This window comes from Rana temporaria, chromosome 4 (genome assembly GCF_905171775.1).
Source record: "Rana temporaria chromosome 4, aRanTem1.1, whole genome shotgun sequence".
In the NCBI taxonomy this organism is placed as follows: Eukaryota; Metazoa; Chordata; class Amphibia; order Anura; family Ranidae; genus Rana; species Rana temporaria.
Window position 1 is genome coordinate 353995272 of NC_053492.1, and position 22582 is coordinate 354017853.

General features: G+C 38.9%; 1 protein-coding gene across 3 annotated transcripts in view; it reads right to left on the bottom strand.

The window, feature by feature from the left end:
* VIT (vitrin) overlaps window positions 1–22582 on the bottom strand; it is a 201572-nt gene that overhangs the window by 69002 nt on the left and 109988 nt on the right. For 2 of the 3 annotated variants that reach the window (XM_040350843.1, XM_040350842.1), the window contains exons 5-12: window positions 17566–17622; window positions 16111–16267; window positions 10842–10975; window positions 9094–9153; window positions 6335–6571; window positions 4876–4926; window positions 4718–4759; window positions 1396–1452 (exon numbers count right to left, since the gene is read on the bottom strand). In XM_040350843.1, the coding sequence (XP_040206777.1) occupies window positions 1396–1452; window positions 4718–4759; window positions 4876–4926; window positions 6335–6571; window positions 9094–9153; window positions 10842–10975; window positions 16111–16267; window positions 17566–17622 (795 nt within the window). The remainder of the gene's footprint in view (window positions 1–1395; window positions 1453–4717; window positions 4760–4875; window positions 4927–6334; window positions 6572–9093; window positions 9154–10841; window positions 10976–16110; window positions 16268–17565; window positions 17623–22582) is intronic. The other variant, XM_040350844.1, reaches the window with a different exon arrangement.

Consider the following 22582-nt stretch of genomic DNA (forward strand, 5'->3'; position numbering starts at 1 on the left):
ATAAAAAACAAAAAGCCCTCAATAGTAAAAGCAAAAAAATACAGCACTCCCATACTGACACTATTGCTGCTCTGTGCCCCCCCCACCTTTAAAAATGAGGAACTGGGCTGTTTAAAAGCTCCCTTTATTGGCTCCTTTAAGCCTGCTGGCCTTAGTTTAACCTCCCTGGCGGTATTCCCGAGTCTGGCTCAGGGTTACATTTCAGTACCATTAGTCGTAACCCCCGAGCCACACTTGGGATTGCATCTCAGGATCCTGGTCCAGGTTACTTACCTTGTCCCCAGGATCCTGAGATGTCCCCTCTCTGTGTCTGCGGGCTGTGTCCTCCGCCCGATGCCTCTGTGTGCCGAGCTCCGTTCCCTGTGAGTGTCGTGACGCATGGGGGTGGAGCCCAGTGGCAAATTCAAAACGTACAAAATTCTTACAGATTACATTACTATATGAAATCATTTCACATCCATTTTGTCCCTAGTGCTTTGTCCAGTGCCCTGCATGCACTTTTATATTATATATACTGTTCTTTCTGCCTGGAAACTTAAGATTGTTCATAGTAACCAAAAAGTGTCCCTTTACGTCAAAAGTGGTTTTAAAAAGCAGCGATAGCAAATTAGAACACTTGCAGAATTGAGCAATAGTGAATCGTGAAGAAATTAATTGTATTATTATATTATTCATTATATAATTATTCATAGTTATTTATTATATTATAATTTATGATTTTGTGTTTCAAACTTTATCATACCCGGGATGTCTACTAGACTCTTGTTTGGACAGATTTAGGTGTGTTATTACTAAGAATTACGGGCCTACAATATAAAACGCCAAATTTCTACGCAAAAATCAGACCTAATCATACCTGGCTAAAGGCCATGCAGTAAAAATTTGCTCAAAATCTGCAAAAATAAAAATAAAAAATATTCTGGGACTGTGAATCTCAAAGGAATTGCTTCAAGCCTGTGGTAGTAGCTAACTTTACTCTTATCCCTAATAACTAGTAGAAGAATGATAGCACTGCTTACATTTTTTGAGTTTTTGGCAGAATCAACAAGTAATTCAATTGCACTTATTGAACAGATATAACAATATGCTTTGATTGTGTATTGAAAGTTACATGTATATTAATAATGAACCTCCTGTAATCCATTGTAAAGTCACACTGGGACAGGGAGGGAAATAGTAAGAGCCAATCAATGTGCAGACACATGAATTAAGAGCAGAGAGATTACTCAATCGGGTGATGCTTCTCTTTGTGAATTCATAGAGTGATGGGGGTGGAAGAGTGACTTAGCTTTATTAGTTGATTGCTGCAGTTAAGTCTTATATAACTATCAGTTTGATATTCTAGAACAGTTTGGTGGTTTATATCTACTTATAAGCTTTAATTGTTTTTCTTACCTGGATTACTCCTGGTTATTTGTCGACTGCTTGCATAAATAGCTGGTGACCTGACAACTTTAAAAGAATTTGCAATGAACAATACTGAATGGTCTCAATTTCAGTTTGGATACATTAAAGTGAAACTCCAGGTAAACAGACAAACACATTGAAATAACTCACTTGAAATAACTCACTTATGTTGATAAGAATATAGAAACAGTTTAACTAAATGCCTGATAAATTTGAACAAGTGAATTCATCTCGTTAAACTGTTTCTATATTCTTATCAACATAAGTGTGGATTGAGATTAATATAGTTTTTTTCTATATTATTCCCTATATTTATCTAGCCTGCCGGGTCCCTGTGTCAATGTTCCCACACGGCGCCGGGGGGGCGCTATGCGCCCCATCAATTACCCATGGCCTCCTTTGGCTGTGGATCGCGCCGGTGCCCGCCTAGCGTGGGGTCGGTCCCATACGTGTGGCTGGTCTCCGCGCTTTGTGGGCAGGGGATCCTGTGTCATCTCCCCGTCTGCTTTTCGCATGCACAGTATGCCCTTATATCGAGGGCTCACTGGCATTACATTCTTTGGCCACAACGCATGCGCCATTTGATCGCGCTTGCGGTGGCGTCATTAAGCCACCGCAATCACGGCGCATGCGCCAGCTTCTCTGTAACCATATATAAACACCATCAGCTGCTAGAAAGACACAGCAGCGACAGCTCTGTCTTGAGAGGAGTGGTGTCTTTACCTCTTACTTTCAGGTTTTTTATTTACTATATGCTGATCCCTGCCCTCTAGCTGTAGCTATTATTCTGATGCATTATAACTAATTTGGCTCATGCTGTTCATACAGGTATACTCCCTGGACCCGAGGTTTATCCTATCCTCTGGTCTCATATGAATCAGCACTTGATTTTTCAAGTCTCTTGAATAATTTTACTATTTGCTATTTGGGTAGGTGTTTTCCCACATATGTCTAAATACTTACCTATATATATGGTATGTTTCTATATATTACATTATATCACATATATATGTGGGTCTTTCCTTTTTCCTTTTTCACAAGAAATTTCCCAATTATATTCATTATTGGTATCTAATTTAATATACAGATAGCCCTTTACATTCTGGGAGTACCGTATATACTCGAGTATAAGCCGAGTTTTTCAGCACATTTTTTTGTGCTGAAAATTACCCCTTGGCTTATACTCGAATCAGGGGCATACATAGTGTGAAACATGACATCCCCTGCCGCTGTGCGCCTCTGATCATCAGTGATTCAGAGACCTGTCTATCCCAGTCTGACAACGTGGTCGCGTCACCATCAGGCACCAGTCAGTGATTGAAGTTGTCCCGTCTGATCGTGACCATCCTACAGCAAGCTAGCGCCTCTGCCTCTCTGCCCAGTGCCCGTACCCTGCGTCCATGTGATTGCTAATCCTGCCCCCCTTGTTGTGGAGGCCACGCTCCCTTTGGCCTGTCCTGAACAATGGCAGCGTCGATCAGTGGAGTCACTAAGGTGCCGTGCTATAGCACCTGCCGGCGGGGCCGGCTGCACTCCGGGGGAGCCTTGATGACAGATGGAGTCTGCCTGGAGGAGTCATCAAGGCAGACAGAATTTGAAAATTGTTTGTCCCTCGCAGAGCCCCAGACCGTCCCCTGGTGAGTAAAACTAAACACTTTCACTAAGATTGCATTATGGCATGCAAATGTATATAGATATAATGTGTGTATAAAGACTGATCTGCCAATCACACTGATGTGTGTGTGTGTACCAAGGGGTCCCCCTCTCCCTGGTGAGGCTGCGTTTATGGGTGCTGGTGAGGCTGCGTTTATGGGTGCTGGTAAGGCTGCGTTCATGGGTGCTGGTAAGGCTGCATTTATGGGCGCCGTTGAGGCTGCGTTTATGGGCACTGGTGAGGCTGCGTTTATGGACGCTGGTGAGGCTGCATTTGTTCGAGTCAATAAGTTTGCCCAGTTTTTTGTGGTAAAATTAGGTGCCTTGGCTTATACTCGGATCGGCTTATACTCGAGTATATACGGTAAGTTTTGGATCCTCATTGGGAGCATCTGTGGACGAGGGCTGGCAGGCTCCTCTCTCTCCTGCTTTTCGCACACCATCATCAGCTGCTGTGATTTGCCTTTTCAGTTGTATGTGACAAGTGGATTCTTTTGCTGTAAGATTCTTTACTCTTGAAGTCCCCTGTCGCTATTTTTTGTATGCTCTGTCTGCTCTCATGTTTTTATTGTACACGATAACTATATTTCAATATTTGTTGTACTCATATATATATATGTTTTATTAGATGACTGCCTCTACATGCTTGAATAAAATCCCTGAAGAAGGGCTGGTTTGCGAGAAACGTTGGGTTCAGCTGTGAGAGCTTTCCACATGGGCATCCACATCCATCTACCTATCATATGGATTTGTAATGCTTTACTTGTCTGTTATCAACCATATATTTTTAATCTTTATATGTACAATAAAAATTGATATGTATCAACAAAAAGCCATATACTTATTTACTTTAATTTCATTATTTTTTTCAGTCACTTTTAAAGCCCCACCCTCAAAGGGGGTTATTCTTTTGTCTATCTAACAATACTGTCAAACTATTTTCTGTGAATTTGGGAATTTCTTTCAATATGAACTATTGGGACAGGCTCAACTCTTGACTAAATATTAAAAAAAAAATGTTGTCTCCCAGCAGTATTATGTTATAAAAATGAGCTCAGGCTGAAATACTGCTGCCCTACATCTGCCCTACAATGTCCCTTAGTCTTCTGGGTTGAATAATTCCCTGCATCACTTAACCAAAATACTTTACTGAGGATTTTACTATGAATGCAGGGAAACCATGAACCTGCCCTCTTATGAAGCATCCCCATGGTACGCTGCATTTATTGTGTATTTATTCAAAGAGCAGTGATGATGTGATGATACTAAAGCACTCTCTCATCTCCAAGGACTGCCCCTTAATGGAGAATATTAGAGCATAAGGGGACCCAACGCATCACATGACTGGCCATCAGAAAAAGTTAAGTATATTAAAATAAAAGCAGAACATATATGCTTGGTGGATGGCTTCAGGAGGTAGAGGGTAATTTCTGTTTGTGAGTTAGTACAGAGCCTGGAATTGGGCTCTAAACACGAACTGTGCACATTTTCTGCCTGGCTGTGTAGTTTGTAAAATGTATGTAAATACAAAATCAAAACTTCAGAATTACAAATCCTTTGGCAGGTACACATATACTGTAAGTATTTTAACTATGTATCTAGTTGTTCGTGTACAGTTTCACTTTAACATTTTAGAACAATATGTGAAATGGTATACCTTGAGTTTGAACTCTTCCTTGTGGAGCCGGCATGGCTTGCCCTAAAATATTAACACAAATCCGTGCAATTCACAAATTTACCAACACAATTTTTTTATAAAGAGTTTACTTAAATATTTTGGGTACAAAGATAAGCTGTCCTTTGTCAAACACTTACTTGATTGAGCAGCAACAACTGATGAGTACGCTGGATGAATGTTACTTGCGGCTAAAAAAAAAAAAAATGACGAGGAATTAATAATTTGCAATATATTTTAAATAACCTACAAAATCAAAGCAGCAATGAAATTAATCCATAAACTGAAAATAGTCTAAAAACATAATTATGACCCATCGAAAAAGAATCACAGATTTATTTAACAAGGCAATGCAATGCAATGTGTAAATACAGTATGACACACTACAGGTAAGTGTGGTAACCCTTAAAAAAAACAATTTCAGATTACGGTTACCAAATGACTTGAAAACTCAAGTTGTGATTGGTTGCTGTACATTTTATATTACTACTGTACTTTTTACTATCTTACTAAATAAATATAACATTTTTAAAGAGGTATTAACAGCTGCCAATGCTTGATGAGAGGGGGTATTTTGGTATAAAACAGACATTCGTCACCGTTTACTATTATTGGGGTTTCAGTTTGTTGCTATATATAGTGCTGTCCTTACAAGTCTTCCAGTACTGAATATTTTTTATACTTAATGTATTCATAAGTAACATAATATGGAATTATCACTGATATCAATAAGTCATGTGGGCATATGTCATCAATAGCAATTCACAGCATTATTTTGTGTAAAAAAACAACAACTTTTTGCTCCCCATGAATAACAAATTTCAGCTCATCAGCTCCCAGACTTACCACATTGGGCTGTCTCAGGTCTTTGAGTACCGGTTGCTACTGTTGAGAGCTTTAATTATATTTTTTTATATTTTTATTTTCTTTGTAAGAGGGGGTTCTTATTTTTTTTAAGTGGGAATTTACTACTACTTTAAAGAATAAAATGTTGTCAGAGTATTGATATAATGTGCTGGAAGCTTCTTGGATACAGCAAACGGCTTTACTTTTATGGAGGATTGCAATGCAGGTCTTTCAACATGAGACACATGAAACAGGAATTAAATACAAACAAGTGCACTCAACACAGATAGACAACGCATACTGTTATAACATAGAATACATACTATAACACTATAATACTACAGTGCCACCTGCTGCATAGATAAGTATAATGCATACAGTATATACAGTAGTTCACAATACTTTACATTACAATACATGCTGTTGTCTTCCAACAAAAAACAAGCATGAACAAAGTAATGCATCCACTTCAACTAAGCTATAATATATTACAATTTCGTTTTGGGGTTTTAATACCCTCTAATTTTTACTAATAAGGTTGCTTACAGCATATTCTGTTGGTCTATTTCACATTTATAGTGAAGGCTTGCTTTATGTCTCTGTATTTTTAATGTAGTGAACATTCCCTTTCTAAAAAACATAGCAATCAGGACCACATTAAAACCAGTATTTGTGAACTATTTTTTAGAAAATAGACACCTGTCTACTAAACTTATGTGAAAGAATTTTATAAATATATTCCAACCTACCTACCTGTATCTCTTGCCCGTACCAGTGGAGGTCTCATCCTGGTTGTTGTAGTGGTAGTAGTTGTGGTGGTAGTAGTAGTAGTAGTTGTGGGGGTGGTTGTAGGTTTTGGAGTTGTTGTAGGCTGTGGAGTTGTTGTAGGCTGTGGAGTTGTAGGCTCTGGAGTTGTGGTAGGTGTGGTAGTAGTAACAATTGACTGAGTTGTGGTCATAACTGGGGATGGTGCCTCTCTCTGTGGGACTTCTGTGGGACAAAACATTTTTTTATAGCCATAGTAGAAGCAACTTTAATTTAGCATCAGTCACGCATAGAATAGAATCAGATTGATTTAAAAGCAGACTCACATTTTTAAGACTCAGTCAGTAAGAATAATAATTCATATGAACTATAAATAAACAGTTGTGAGTTACCGTATTTATTAACTTGTAATATCTTTATAAAAAAGCAAAAAGTGTAGTGCCAGTTCTCCCCTCAGTCCACCCAAAGAACAGCCAGACTGGGGTAGTTCTTAGTTATCAATCATAAAAATACTTTTTGCTGCACCTGTTAACCTGTCTTTGGGAGTTTATACATTAAAAGATAAATATGATCTAGATTAAATGGTTGTAAAATAGAAAAAGTCTCCAGTAATTGATTATCACTTCAAAAGGTAATCCCAGAAAACTTTGGGTTATCTAAAAATGATAGCAAAGCAGAATCTGCTAATCTTGAGATATTGGCTGACTGAAACCCCAGACAGAATCATCTGAAAATGAATCACTCCTTTGATTCATTTACCACCAGTGTAAATTTCATCTTACGCTATTGACCTCTGTAGATACCATGTCTTTTTTAAAACAGGCAGTAAGGAGACAGAAGAAGACATGTGAAAATTAGCTTTTAGATTCTTGCACTAGATAAAATATGAATACAAAATATTAACTAAAACGTTAAGTGATTTTATACAAACTATGGACAAAATCCTACTTAAATGCTAAGCCTTTTCCAAATATCTATAATTTTAATATTGGATAATTGGTAATTATGGTAATTATGTTTACCTGTTGCACGTTTAACAATATCCCTTCAGTTTCTGGAACCGGTTTGAAGAATAGGGTTAACACTTTTTTGGGAATGGTATTATTTAATATTATTATCAATCACAGCTGACGTTGCAAACGCACTGCATTTTTGACCTGCGTTTGAAGTGTCATTAACTTTGTATTGACACCTGCAGCAGATCACCAGGGAGTGTGATTTGCATGCAGTGTGGGAAACTTGCACAGATTGCTGCATTTCTCATACATGCAAACCTAGGCTTAACCTGCCTAGCGGTATTCCCGAGTATGGCTCGGGGTGGAATTCCAGTACCATTAGCGGTATCCCCGAGCCAGACTTGGGATCGCATTGCAGGATTCAGGCAAAGTTACTTACCTTGTCCCCTGGATCCTGCGTTGTCTCCCCGCTGTGTGAGCGAGCTCCTCCGCTCGATTCACACAGTGTCTGAGTGCCGTCAAGCTCTGTTCCCTGCGACGTTTCAACGCATGGGGGCGGAGTTCGGTGCCAAATTCAAAAAAGTAAAAACACACAATACATACAGTATACTGTAATCTTACATATTACTGTACTGTATAAATTCATTACACATCCCCTTTGTCCCTAGTGGTCTGCCCAGTGTCCTGCATGCACTTTTATATAATAAAGACTGTTTCTGCCTGGAAACTGGAGATTGTCCATAGCAACCAAAAAGTGTCCCTTTATGTCAAAAGTGGTTTTAGACCAGCTAGAAAACAGCGATAATAAATTAGAATCACTTGCAGAATTGAGCAATATCGATTTCTGGGGAAATTCATCTTCAGACACTGAAAGTAATGACAGCGACAATTCTGCAACTGAGCAAATTTCAGTGTTTTTGATTTGATTACATTATTAATTAATTTGTTATATTATTATTTGTTATAATTATTTATAGTTATTATATTATAATTTATGATTTTGTGTTTCAAACTTTATCATACCCGGGATGTCTACTAGACTCTGGTTTGGACAGATTTAAGTGAGTTATTCCTAAGAATTGCAGGCCTACAATATAAAACGCCAAATTTCCATGCAAAATAATGGTACCGCTTTCAGCACCTAAAATCTGACACAATCATACCGCCAGGGAGGTTAATCGGCACTATAAAAAAAATTCAGTGAAAAAGTAGAAAATGGCAGTAATAGATAGATCAAGCCAAACTGGTGTACCACTCAAACGTTTTTTTAGGTTTCTCCAGCCAGCAGTATGTGTCAGCTGATATAGGGTTCACCTTCAGTGTCTCACAAAGAATTCATGACTGTGCCATTCACGGTATTTAGGCATTTCAAATATATTCATTGTTTATACAGTAGCTGGGAACTCACACCCCACCAAAACCCATTCGCAAGACAAATTGGAGGAGTTTTGATGGGTTGCTATTTCCACCTATAAGCAATACAGATATTTTAAATGCTTAGATCACATGGTCAATGCAGTATTGAATTTTTGTGAGTTCTGATAGCGGTAGCCTCTACTAATATTCAGAAGGTATGTTCAATCTTCTCTCCAAAAAAGGATGTTCCTTTAACCGATTTAGGACCACTGGCCTGAATTGTACTGCAGATGAGCGGCTCCTACAAGCACAGTGACATACCTATATGTCGTTGCCTGTTTCTAGGTTCAGAAGTAGATGATATCTAATTTTCTTTACTAAGTGCAAAATATATTAAACCAGCTTCAAATAAATTGCATTAGGGAAAAAACATACCTCTAGCTTCCACGTATTCAAGAACAGTGGGATAGGTTACACCTTTCTTTCCTTTTCCGTCTGATTGAAACACACATAACACAATAACGTTACATATTGGTTTAAAATATATGTGTTAAAATTCATAAATAACATCTGACCTGGGTCACCTTGATTCACCACAAATACCTCTAAATATCAGATGATCAGCTAAAAAACAACAAAGAGTTTCCAAGCTCGATCAGCTAGCGAATCCTGAACTGATCTAGTTTTTAAAACTATAATAAATTATATTTATTACATTTTTTAAATGTGAGCCTTTAGACTAAAGAAGTACATCTTGACAATCAAAAATTACAAGCCTACAGAGAATTACATACTTGTGTGAGATATACATATATCATCTTGTATTAAAAGATAACCTTCTTGCCTTAAAGGTTTAGGAAAGATTATTTTTCCCTTTTGGAGCAAATGAAACCATGCTTTATAAGGATTTTTTGCCTTCATGTAAGGATGTAGGTATTTAATTTTTTGGGGTTCAACTCATTGGATGTGTAATTTTTTAACCGGACTAACTATGTAACTATGCAACTTCTAATTTTCTTATATATGTTTTTTTTTTTTTCATTTTGGTGGGTTAACATACTATATTTCAAAAATATGTAAAGCAAATCTCTAAATTGTACTCTACAAAGGAATAGTTGTATATATCAACATGATTTAATGGTCGGATTATGGAAAAGCATGGGCTATCAAAAGGAACAAAGTATAAATTACAGAAAACACATAAAGAGAGACCAATAGAAAGGGCTACCTTCAGAAATCAAAAATATATTGAGAATATCAGTTATCGCTGTGAATTTGGTATCAATTTGTCGTTTTCATGAAAAGTCATATGCATCATCTTCACTGAATAAACTAGCTTTTATCTTTATCTACCTTCTAGCACTGAATGCAACCGCTCATTACAATGGCCAAGCTTCAAGTCAATGACTGGCCAGACTGGATCTTTTATGGAAGAAAGCAATCAAACATGATTTAAAGGAAACTTTTATTTTTATTTTTATAATGCGCCTATTTTTCTGCCCCAAACATTGCTGGCATAAATTCACAAAACTGCATTGGTTTTCCTTATCTCCTACTACATTTCTTTTATATGTCCAAGGAGATGCCACTTGGTTCTGATACCAACTCTAGGCTAAACACATTCATTATTAAATTACCTACAGAGTACTATATCTGCAAGTTCGGACCATATGTAGGGCTGAACCTACTAAGGCCCTCTCTCTCCAAGTAAATTTCTTGATAAAGGACTCTGTACATGCATAATCAGTTTATAGCTTTTCATTAATAAAAATAGACTGTCACAATTGACTTGCAATAATACTGTTATCATTGGTCGGGCTTTGTTGTATAACCAGCAGTTTATAGCAGATTAGCCTACTTTTCTTATTTCCTATAAAACTGAATGCTACAAGAAGAACATAGGTTATTCTACAACCTATGGATCAATTTAGCCCTAAAATGTTTTGATTTATTTTTTATTTTATGTTTTCTTTTTCTAAGAAAATGTTTGTTACACTGACCTCAGATATACTAGGCTGATAGATAAGCACCCCTTCACTTACTCGTACACTTACACCTAGTAATAATGTACAACTTTAATCCAAGTTGGAGATTGTTTTTATGAGAAGCAGTGTCCCTCTTAGATTTTATTTAATATATACAAGTTTGTTTTAAAAGTACATATACACTTTGCTATCCATTACCTGAAACAACAAATGACTCTTTCCAACGTGGTAAAGACAACGATCGTACCCCATTTGAGAAGCTTCCCTTATATCCAGACTGTCCAGCTACTTTTCGAACAAGAATTTTCCCCCCAGAATTATCAATGACACCACTGTAAATAGAAAGCATGTTTTTTTTTCAATAAAAAAATCATCACTTTAAAAATATACGATTTTCATTTAATTATAGTCATGTGACCCCAGTGCATTGCTAGCTGACCATAACCAATTTTCATATGCAGATTTTCAAATTTTCACTTTCACTTTCATTTTGTCCTATGCTTCTGCATGTACATTTGTTATGTGTGAATGGGAGCAAAAATGAAATGCCACTATGCAAAATATCCAATGAAACCTGCAGAACTGGTATATGTGTGGATAGTTTAGTTATTCTTTTAAAGGCTTATTTTGCCCAAACGTATACTTGTAGTTTGGAGTCACCTACTGTCTTTTTTTTACTTGTGGGCTATGATGATAAGGTATCCCTACCAAAGTTCTAGAGTTCCAGGCTCTATCTTAAACACTACAGTCATTACAGAGCCAAGCAAGAAAGTTTAATCAAATCACAGCAGCAGATGGGAGGGTTAAATGCTGGTCCTGAGAAATGCTGTCTGAAGGGTAATGTATCTCTCATTAAGGTAAGACGATGTAGCAGTTCTTATGTATGCACAACAAATACTCTGATTTAGGCCGGGTTCACACTGTCGCCGCATACGTGCATGAGTGCAGCAGGGGTCTGGTGCGTGCTGGTTCACTGGTTCAGGTCCGATTTCAGCCCAAATTTTGGTCTGAATTCAAACCTGAAACACACCAAAAAAGGCACATGTTTTTCAGGCACACCACACCTGACCAGCTGCGGAGATATGTGAACCGACTCCATAGAGAGCCAGTCACATTCTCCTGCTATGCGAATTTAATGCGGGGAAACGCGCATTAAATTTGCATAGGTGTGAACCTGGCCTTAAAGAAATACCGTAATTTGATTTTAAGCATAGGGAATACAGTCACAAGTTCTTGATTTTGTAGTGCCTTGCACAGTGACTGGATGACGTTGCTAGAAAAACACAGAAGGCCTTCAACACAAATAGATTGTACTATTAATTACAAGATGTAACAGCCACTGGAGTAGATACCAGAGGCACTGCTACTTCTCGACACTGCATAATCAGGTAGAAGAGGTTGTAGGACAAGTTTCCCTATTGCAGGTGAGGCACCATCTCTGGATCACACACTGGTTCACTGTAGAAATGTATTCATATTGTAAATATAGTCTTGTATAGGCGCTCTGTGATTTTTGGATTAGGAGGTTTTCTATAGGTAACGCAGAGGGGACTCAGCATCCATTAAATAAATTGTACTCATTATTGCTGTTATCCATGGAAAATGTTATCTTTAGTCACCACTTAAATGGCGACATGCATTAGATATGTTGTATTAGAAGTAGCTGCTTGTTACCGTAATTGATATGTCCTAAAATCATGGTACAGCCATATAGCAATTTATAGACATAATTCAGGATTTTTTTTTTGAAAGCAGTAGTCAGATTATGCTTAGATTTGTTAACAAGGAAAGATGTAAACTGTGAAGGGGTTCGCTCTTCACCCCTAATTGAATCCAGCAATAGCTAATCTATTTGTTTATGCACAAGCTTGAGCTGTGTTTTAGAATATCATATGAGTTTACAGCCATAGTCATACAGTCATTTTCTTTAGTCTTTCTGTCATTCACCCAACACAGAGATAATTGTTGGCGGACTGACCTTTCAGGGTAGCTATTAAATATATTATAGTGGAGGTTCACCCGGAAATTGCTATTTTTAACCTTAGATTGATGCTCATTTAGTCTAGGGGAATCGGCTAGTTTTTTTAAAATCGAAGCTGTACTTACCTTTTTAGAGAGCGATCTTCTCCGCCGCTTCCGGGTATGGGCTGCGGGACTGAGTGTTCCTATTTTGATTGACAGTCTTCCGAAAGGAAGACTGTCAATCAAGAAGGAACGCCCAGTCCCGAAGACCCATACCCGGAAGCGGCGGAGAAGATCGCTCTCTACAACGGTAAGTACTGCTCGGATTTTAAAACAACTAGCCGATTCCCCTAGACAAAATGAGCATCAATCTAAGGGTAAAAAAAAAATTATGGGTGAACTCCCGCTTTAATAACATAATGGGAACTGGTTTGTTGAAATCTCCCAGAATTCTGTTTGACTACCATAATGAATCTTTAAGATTACTTTATACTGCAGCTTGAAGCATGCAGCATTGGGCCACAGGCTAAAATAACCCCCCTGACCTCTTCTTTGCCTATGTGGTGTGATCCCAATGTTCAATGGAATCATGCTCGTGAATTGAGAGCCCATGTTGTGAGCCTCCCTCTAGAATCCTCTGCTTAATGCTCAAGATCATAGAGGTGGGTGTAAATGTGGTAGAAGGCTGTACGCTTATTATACGCTGGAATATTGTATGACAGCGCCCAGAGGCGATTCAGTTCGCATGTGTTGCGCTTTACAAGTTTTTCACTTATTCACTCACTCACTATGACATGTTTTATTTGGCTTACACTAGTTTTATTTATATATATATATGTATATATATATATATATAGTCATGGCCCTAAGACCGAGACAAATGTGGATCACATAAACACGTGGCAAGATTCACAACATAAATAGACCTGAGGTGTGGCTTTTGGTCATCTGGTAGGTATGGCAAGAAAAGGGGCCATACCCAAGATAAGTATATATATATATATATATATATATATATATATATATATATATACACACACACACATATATATATATATATAAATATATATATATATATATATATACATACAGTATCTCACAAAAGTGAGTACACCCCTCACATTTTTGCAAATATTTTATTATATCTTTTCATGTGACAACACTGAAGAAATTACACTTTGCTAAAATGCAAAGTAGTGAGTGTACTGCTTGTATAACAGTGTACATTTTCTGTCCCCTCAAAATAACTCAACACACAGCCATTAATGCCATTAATGTCGTCTAAATTGCTGGCAACAAAAGTGAGTACACCCCTAAGTGAAAATTTCCAAATTGGGCCCTAAGTGTCAATATTTTGTGTGGCCACCATTATTTTCCAGCACTGACTCTTGGGCATTGAGATTAATAGAGCCTCACAGATTGCCACAGGAGTCCTCTTCCACTCCTCCATGAAAACATCACGGAGCTGGTGGATGTTAGAGACCTTCTGCTCCTCCACCTTCCATTTGAGTATGCCCCACAGATGCTCAATAGGGTTTAGGTCTGGAGACATGCTTGGCCAGTCCATGACCTTTACCCTCAGCTTCTTTACCAAGGCACTGGTTATCTTGGAGTTGTGTTTGGGGTCGTTACCATGTTGGATTACTGCTCTGCAGCCCAGTCTCTGAAGGGAGGGGATCATGCTCTGCTTCAGTATGTCACAGTACATGTTGGCATTCATGGTTTCCTCAATGAACTGTAGCTCCCCAGTGCCAGCAGCACTCATGCTGCAGCTCAGTTTCAGGGTTTTGGCAATATTCTTATAGCCTAGGCCATCTTTATTTAAAGCAACAATTCTTTTTTTCAGATCCTCAGAGAGTTCTTTGCCATGAGGTGCCATGTTGAAATTCCAGTGACCAGTATGAGAGAGTGAGAGAGATAACACCAATTTTAACACACCTGCTCCCCCATTCACACCTGAGACCTTGTAACACTAACGAGTCACATGACACCGGGGAGGGAAAATGGCTAATTGGGCCCAATTTAGACATTTTCACTTAGGTGTGTACTCACTTTTGTCAGTGGTTTAGGCATTAATGGCTGTGTGTTGTGTTATTTTGAGGGGACAGCAAATTTACACTGTTATACAAGCTGTACAATTACTACTTTACATTGTAGCAAAGTGTAATTTCTTCAGTGTTGTCACATGAAAAGATATAATAAAATATTTGCAAAAATGTGAGGGGTGTACTCACTTTTCTGAGATACTGTATATTGTGCGTGTGTTTGTACCCTCCTTTGTACCACTTATATTATACAGCACAAAAGGAATCCATAAAGCAGGAATACTGGGTAAAATGTCTTGTGCCTTGTGTCTTGTACGCTACCTCTCTTTCATATGTAATTACCGTCCTTTTTTCCACATTAAGATGTATGACCTGTCTTTATTATGCTTCGCTGACACTTATACAGACTACACTGTCATTCTATGTATGCAATTACTCTTTGTTTTTATATAACTTCAATAAACTTTTGTAAACAAAAAAATGTCTTGTGCCCTTTTATGCTATCTTTCAGGGGATATTTTTTTTCATAAAAACAGTGGGGTAGATTCAGATAGATTAGCGGATCTTTAGATCCGCGCAATCTATCTGATTTACGATCCGCCGGCGCAAGTTTTTGAGGCAAGTGCTGTATTCAGAAAGCACTTGCCTCTAAAGTTGCGCCGGCGGATCGTAAATCCCCCCGGCGGAATTAAAATTCCGCGGCTAGGGGGAGTTTACTATTTAAATCAGATGCGTCCCCGCGCCGATCGAACTGCGCATGCGCCGCCGGCTAAATTTCCCAGCGTGCATTGCTCCAAATGACGTCGCTAGGACTTCATTGGTTTCGACGTGAACGTAAATTACGTCCATCCGTATTCGCGACCGACTTACGCAAACGACGTAAAAAATTCAAAATTCTACCCGGGAACGACGGCCATACTTAACATAGGATACACCGCATATAGCAGGGGTAACTATCCGCCGGAAAAAGCCGAACGCAAACGACGGAACTCCTCATTTGCATATTCCTCGCGTACAAAAAACGAAACGCCACCTAGCGGCCGGCCTGGAATTGCAGCCTAAGATCCCACGGTGTAAGTCACTTACACCTTTCGGATCTTAGGGAGATCTATGCAGAACCTGATTCTATGAATCAGGCGCATAGATACGACGGACGGAACTCAGAGATACGACGGCGTATAAGGAGATACGCCGTCGTATCTCTATCTGAATCCGGGCCATTATGTTTTTTAAATAAATCATAAAAAATTTAATTAAAGAACAAGTTGGAAAAATGTGGACTGGTGAAGCCAGAAAGGATCAGAAGAGTAGGTCAATCAAACTGTTAACAGGTTTTAATGAATACGTCTATTTATCATTTCTCAATAAACTTTAGAGTACAATAAAATAACAATGACTTTTTAAAATAAGTCACCAAATAGAAAAACATAACAGATAAGACATGGTATTTAACTACAAACCTGTGAATGGCTGCTGAGCAAATACTGGAGATTGAGGAGTATATGTCTGTGCCATAAGTACGATATTTTCCATCCTGGCATCCAGAGGGACATTTTGCAAGGAATTCAGGATTGACTATTTTTCCGGCTTTAATTTCACATTCAATACTAGGCACATCTGTGAAAGTAAACATTAAGCTTTATTTTATATTCATATATATATTCATATATACGTATCTTTGGTGACATAAGGTAGTCAAATCACAATCTCATTCTTTATTAAAGCTGAAGTTGTGGGCAAAAACTTTATTGGGGTATTATCTAGGTACCACTAAGGTACCTCTAATGATGTTCGCCTCAATGGTGGCTGGTCCTTCTTTGCTTAAAAAATGTTATGTACATGCAATCTCTGTCAGTGATATCACCACTTTAGTTTTGGCAGAGAAATTGATAGTCGGGGCTGGATTCCACTGATTACAGTGGGTCGCTTGCTGTGCATCTTCTCCATTCATAAAATATCTTGTATTCTCTTCAAAGAATACAAGGCATTGTGTGATTGGACAGGTGACGTAAACACTTTACCATCTCCGCTTGTCCAATCACAATTTAAAGGCTGTTATCATTTACTATTGAAATACAAACTTGTAAAAACAAGCACAATCAGCACTCAATGCCTACATGAAAAACAATAATGCAGCGTACACGCGATCGGTTAAACCGATGAGAATGGTCTGATGGACCGTTTTCATCGGTCCAAACCGATCGTGTGTGGGCGCCATCGGTTACATAACCATCAGTTAAAAAAGCCAACTTGTTTTAAATTTAACCGATGGATACCTAACCGATGGGAAAAAAAACGATCGATAGTAGGCACAACCATCGGTTAAAAATCCATGCATGCTCAGAATCAAGTCGACGCATGCTTGAAAGCATTGAACTTTGTTTTTTTCAGCACGTCGTTGTGTTTTACATCACCGCGTTCTGACACGATCGTTTTTTTAACTGATGGTGTGTAGGCACGACGGACCATCAGTCAGCTTCATCGGTTAACCGATGAAAACGGTCCATTCTCATCGGATGGACCGATCGTGTGTATGCGGCATTAGTCAATAAAGTTCACAACAGTGATAAATGACCGGCTGGGAAGGTAGATGTGAAAATGCACATACTTTCCCCCGGCAGCTCCTCACCAAGGATCTGGGAATCCCTCATTTCTTTGCACATCATTTATTATTGCAAAGCCAAATTATGTTGTCACCTCCAACCCCAATCTATTCCCCATAATGTAGACTAAGCTAAATAAAATAGAAAATACAATAGAAAACTGGTGACATCTTTATTATGGCCTTTTGTAAGAAGTGAAGATGCAAACTGTACAAAACCTGTAGATGTACTCTAATTCTGGTAAAATATGCAACACATAATACTGTATTATATTTACAACAACACAAGTGATGGAGTAGCATCAAAACCTACGTTGTCTGTTCTTTCTATTCTTCTTGGAAGATACACCAGTACACCCCAGGATTAAAACTGTACAGTAAGAAACAGAACACAAATTAAATGGATTTATCATGAACAAACAGCTCTAATTAGCATGAGTAGCATTTTTACAAAAGTTAACAATAACATAACTTAACTGCTCAATACAGTACTTATACAGATGCTTTCCAAAAGAATGCATTGGGGACTGCAACCACGTAATATATCCAACTGGGAAGAATTTCTAGGGGGACCAGAGCACTCTGGGAAAGCCTTGGAATACTTAGGGGCAGATTCACGTACAGCCGTGCAATTTTGTGAGGGAGTAACGTATCTCATTTACGTTACGCCTCCGCAACTTACACAGGCAAGTGCTGTATTCTCAAAGCACTTGCTCCGTAAGTTGCGGCGGCGTAGCGTAAATCACCCGGCGGAATTCAAATTCGGCAGGTAGGGGGCGTGTATCATTTAAATGAAGCGCGTCCCCGCGCCGAATGAACTGCGCATGCACCATCCGTAAAATATCCCAGTGTGCATTGCTCCAAATGACGTCGCAAGGACGCCATTGGTTTGGACGTGAACGTAAATGACGTCCAGCCCCATTCACGGACGACTTACGCAAACGACGTAACTTTTTAAAATGTTGACGCAGGAACGACGGCCATACTTAACATTGGCTGCGCCTCATATAGCAGGGGCAACTTTACGCCGGGAAAAGCCTAACGTAAATGTCGTAACTTTACTGCGTCAGCCGCGCGTACGTTCGGGAATTCGCGTATCTAGCTAATTTGCATACTCAACGCGGATTTCGACGGTAGCGCCACCAAAAAAAAATGCACTTAAGATCCGATGGCGTAAGAGACTTACGCCTGTCGGATCTAATGGATATCTATGCGTAACTGATTCTAAGAATCAGTCGCAAAGATACGACGGCTCAACGCAGAGATACGACAGAGTATCTGGAGATACGCCGTCGTATCTCGGTTGAGAATCTGGGCCTTTAAGTATACAATAGCGCCTGCGCAAGGAAAGTTTGTGCCAACCTGCTTGCATGCTTCCTGATTACTTTTATGCTTTACAGAATTCTTGTCATTTTGTTTCTCATTTCTTGACGTTAAGTAACAGGTCAGAACCCCTGCATAGTTTGTTTTCTATATTCTGTCCTGTATTTAGATCATTGGGAGTTAATGGAAGTTAGATTGTTTGTGTTCTATAGATGCACTGGAAGGAAATCCCCTTAGGTGACAGGCCTTTTTTATTTTTTAAATCAGTGGGTTGATGGGTGTTGGGCATTTCCTATAAGCCCTTTGTCTGCAGAGCCATAAAACCACTAGTGTTGGTGGTAAAATGCCCTTGTCCTCTTCAAAATATTTTCCTAGAGCTGACCCTCACTTGCATGGTCATCCCTCCCCTTCCATGATCTGCCAGGCTGCATGCTAGAACAAAGGCATGTGGAGCATTTTTGAGGGGGACCTCATGCTTTCCTTTCTTCTTTTGCACAGGGTTCCCCCTAAAATCCATACCAGACCCAAAGGGTATTTGGGCCAACCACATACTGTATTTTTTTTAATGGAAAATCTCCCTTAAAATTCATACCAGACCCAAAGGGCTTTATATGTGTTATGGGGTTGACCCCATGTGTTATTTTGTGTGCGGTTCCCCCATTAACATCTGTATCAGACTCTTTTGTAGGCTGCTTTGTCTATAGTTCTTTTAACAGAATGCAGTGGCTGGGAGCCAATATTTTGCCGGCAATTTAAACACACTTTTTTATTTGTTAATGTCAGTTTTGCTGTAGTAGGTTGTATACATTGTACAGATGCTCTAGTTCACAGGCAGGGTCAGGGTATTCCATGGTATGTAATTTAGTGCGATTTTTCATTTTTATTGTTTCACTTCAAGCATTATTAAAATTGCTGCCAATTAGAATGTAAACATTCGTTTTGCTTTGGTACACCTTTCCAGAACAGTGCTCAGCCCTCAATGCTGTTTGTTTGACAATCTCTTGCCTATTATTCTTAAAAATCGCCACTATTTTTTTTCTTATGGCTGTCACTGACTTTAATGAGGTTTGGATTCAGCATCCAGACTTTAGTAATGTTCACTGCCCCCCCCCCCTACTTGAACCAATCACAGGTTTGTTATGCTCATCACTAGTCATGGTATCAATTGTCATTGAGCCCAGGTTCACACTGGGTGCGATTTCATTCGATTTGAGATGCGATTTCACATGTGAAATCGCATCTCAAATGCCGCCAATTGTCGGCAATGGCGCCGTCCTAATCGGTGCGACGCCGCATCTGCGGCGCTGCACCGATTTCAAAAAGTAGTTCTTGTACTACTTTTTGCGATTTCGGGCCGCGATTTACATAGACATCTGTGCAGAAACCTGCACAGATGTCTCTTAAATCGCGGCCGAAATCGGGACTGCCGGCGGGAGTGAAATCGTGCGAGTTCAGCTGAACTCGCACGGCTTCACTCCCGCAGCCCAGTGTGAACCTGGGCTGAGACAGAGAGCTCTGGGAATTCCAACATTTTATAGTTGGCCCAAAAATGTAATCTTAGAATGAGAGCACTTTGTCCTGTGACAACTGACCCTCACTTTGGATATATTTGCCCTTTCTTGATATTTCTTTTCACTTCCCTTTGCATCTCCTGGACAGGAAGTGAAGGAAAATCTCTTCAATGGGACACAGACCACAGGCAGTTAATTTGCAGGGGGCTTTAAAGTGGTTGTGCATTTAGCCCCTCCAGCCCCCTAATACTTACCTGAGCTCCCTCTTAATCCAGAGATGTCCACAAGAGACTTGACTCTCCAAGGACTCGCACTCCTGATTGGCTTTTGGTAGCAGCAGGAACCATAGTAAGTAAGACCCGAGAAGGAGGATGCAGGATGCTCTATGCATAACCAGAGCACAGAGCAGGTAAGTATAACATGTAAGGCAGTAATAGAAGGGTGTGAAGATCTCCTGAGTAGGAAGAAGTGGGAGGATGACTTGGGGAACATACCAGAGGAGCAGTGGAGGCGTATACTATAATTAGACCCCTTGGTGTCGCTGTCTCCTTCACAGATATTATCACATCTATTTTTGTTGCATAGAACATACCATACCCACCAAAATATATTTTTTATTTGGATGGAGACCGGATGTCAAAGTCCCAAGGTACGGGGACATAAAGGGGGACCTTATACATACGGTTTGGAGGTGCCCAAAGCTACATAAGATATTGGAGGGAGCATATTGGTACCATAAATTCGGTCTTTGGGACATCTCTAAACCTAGATGTAAGGCTTTTTGTGTTGGGCTATGTAGAGGGGGATGGAGCACCAGGTAGTAGACAGACTGCAACGATTAGATGTTTGTTTCGAGCAAGAAAACTGATTGCACAGAGGTGGCAAGCATTGGCTCCTCCGACTTATGGGGAATGGATGAAGGTTATAAATAATACGATATGGAAGGAAAAGTTTGTAAATATTAAGCAAGGGTGTAAATGTATTTAATCCCTAGAGATAGGGGGAGGAAGAGGTGGAGAGTATATGTGTACAGTTTTTTTTTCTCTCCCCTCCTCCGTTTTCTTCTTTTCTTGGCTGAGGATTTTAATAAATGAGAAGGATGCATTTAAGTAACAACTAAACAATAACAATAAATAGAATATTTGACATGGTGTGTTATAAAAAGAAAAACTGAATACCTGGGACACAATATTCATGGTGGAGGTTGGGGAAAATTATGTCTGAGGGGGGTACAAGTAAGTGAAGAAATTATGTATTATTTTTTTTCTTATGGTTGAACTTGATGGACTTGTGTCTTTTTTCAACCTGACTAACTATGTAACTATGTAACTATCTATTGAACATTGTAAAAACACGTGGATTGGAAATAGGGTAAAGGTTGGTCGAGGGGAGTATGAGTAATATTACGTATTGCTTACGGAAAATAAATGTGTGAAATTTGCACTGTTTATGGGAAATAAATAATAGGAATATTTTATGTATTAGTGGGTGGGAAAGAGTTGTTTGAAGGTTGTTTTTATGTGTAAATGAGAAAAAAGCTTTCAAAAAATAATAATTGATTAAAGAAACAAACAAAGCTTTAGTAACAAATGTAACCTTTTCTTCTCTTACTCTATCCAAAACCAAAAAGAAAAGTTTAGCTGATTAATACATTTAAATTTAGCTTAGCTCTTCAGTAAATGCTTTAGAAAGCTTGTGTTTAGTTTGGTAAGTCATACAGTAGATAACATGCCCAGTTCTGCTGTAGCACATAATTTAATCTGTCTTTTTAAATTCTTATTCACCCCAGAATGCATGCATATTGTGATGTATTGGTATCCCTTTTTAGATGCATCTGGTATGAATGAGTTCTCAACCTTTACATTGAAATATAACAGCTTTATGCCAAATACAAGAGGACAATTCTTTGTGCGCTTAGAAAATACTTGTTTTAACCATAAAAATAAGTAAATGATAAACTTTTTAAAGTCAGTGGACAATTATTTTGAGTTTGAGTTGCACAATCTCGGACCCAAGAGGTAGCAGTTTTAATGAGCCCGAAAACATGTTATATCTTTAACAGTAAAAAAACCTGAAATGTATAAGCTTCTATTGCTAGCCAATGTTAGTAGTCTAGTTTTCTCTGGCTTCAATACTTTCCGAGTAACTAAACTCCTAATTGTCATACTTGTTTTGGGTCATTGGCTCGAGTAATATTAAAGCCAGAGGACATGACCACTATGGCAGCCTTGATATTTCTCTCAGTACAGATTTACTAAAATGTTGGTTCACACTTTTCAGTATTAAAAGCTTTGGCTAGGTATGAGTGTGCCCCTCTTTTTGTGTGTGTGTGTGTGTGTGTGTCATGTGTATAGATAATGGTATAAACACATTTTTATATTAGAATCAATGAATACAACAACCCACATAGGGTAGTTTTTTCAGCCCCTTTGCCTTAGGCTAGCCACATATGTGAGCACACTTTGGAGTAAGTGGTTTGATCATCAAGATACTTGA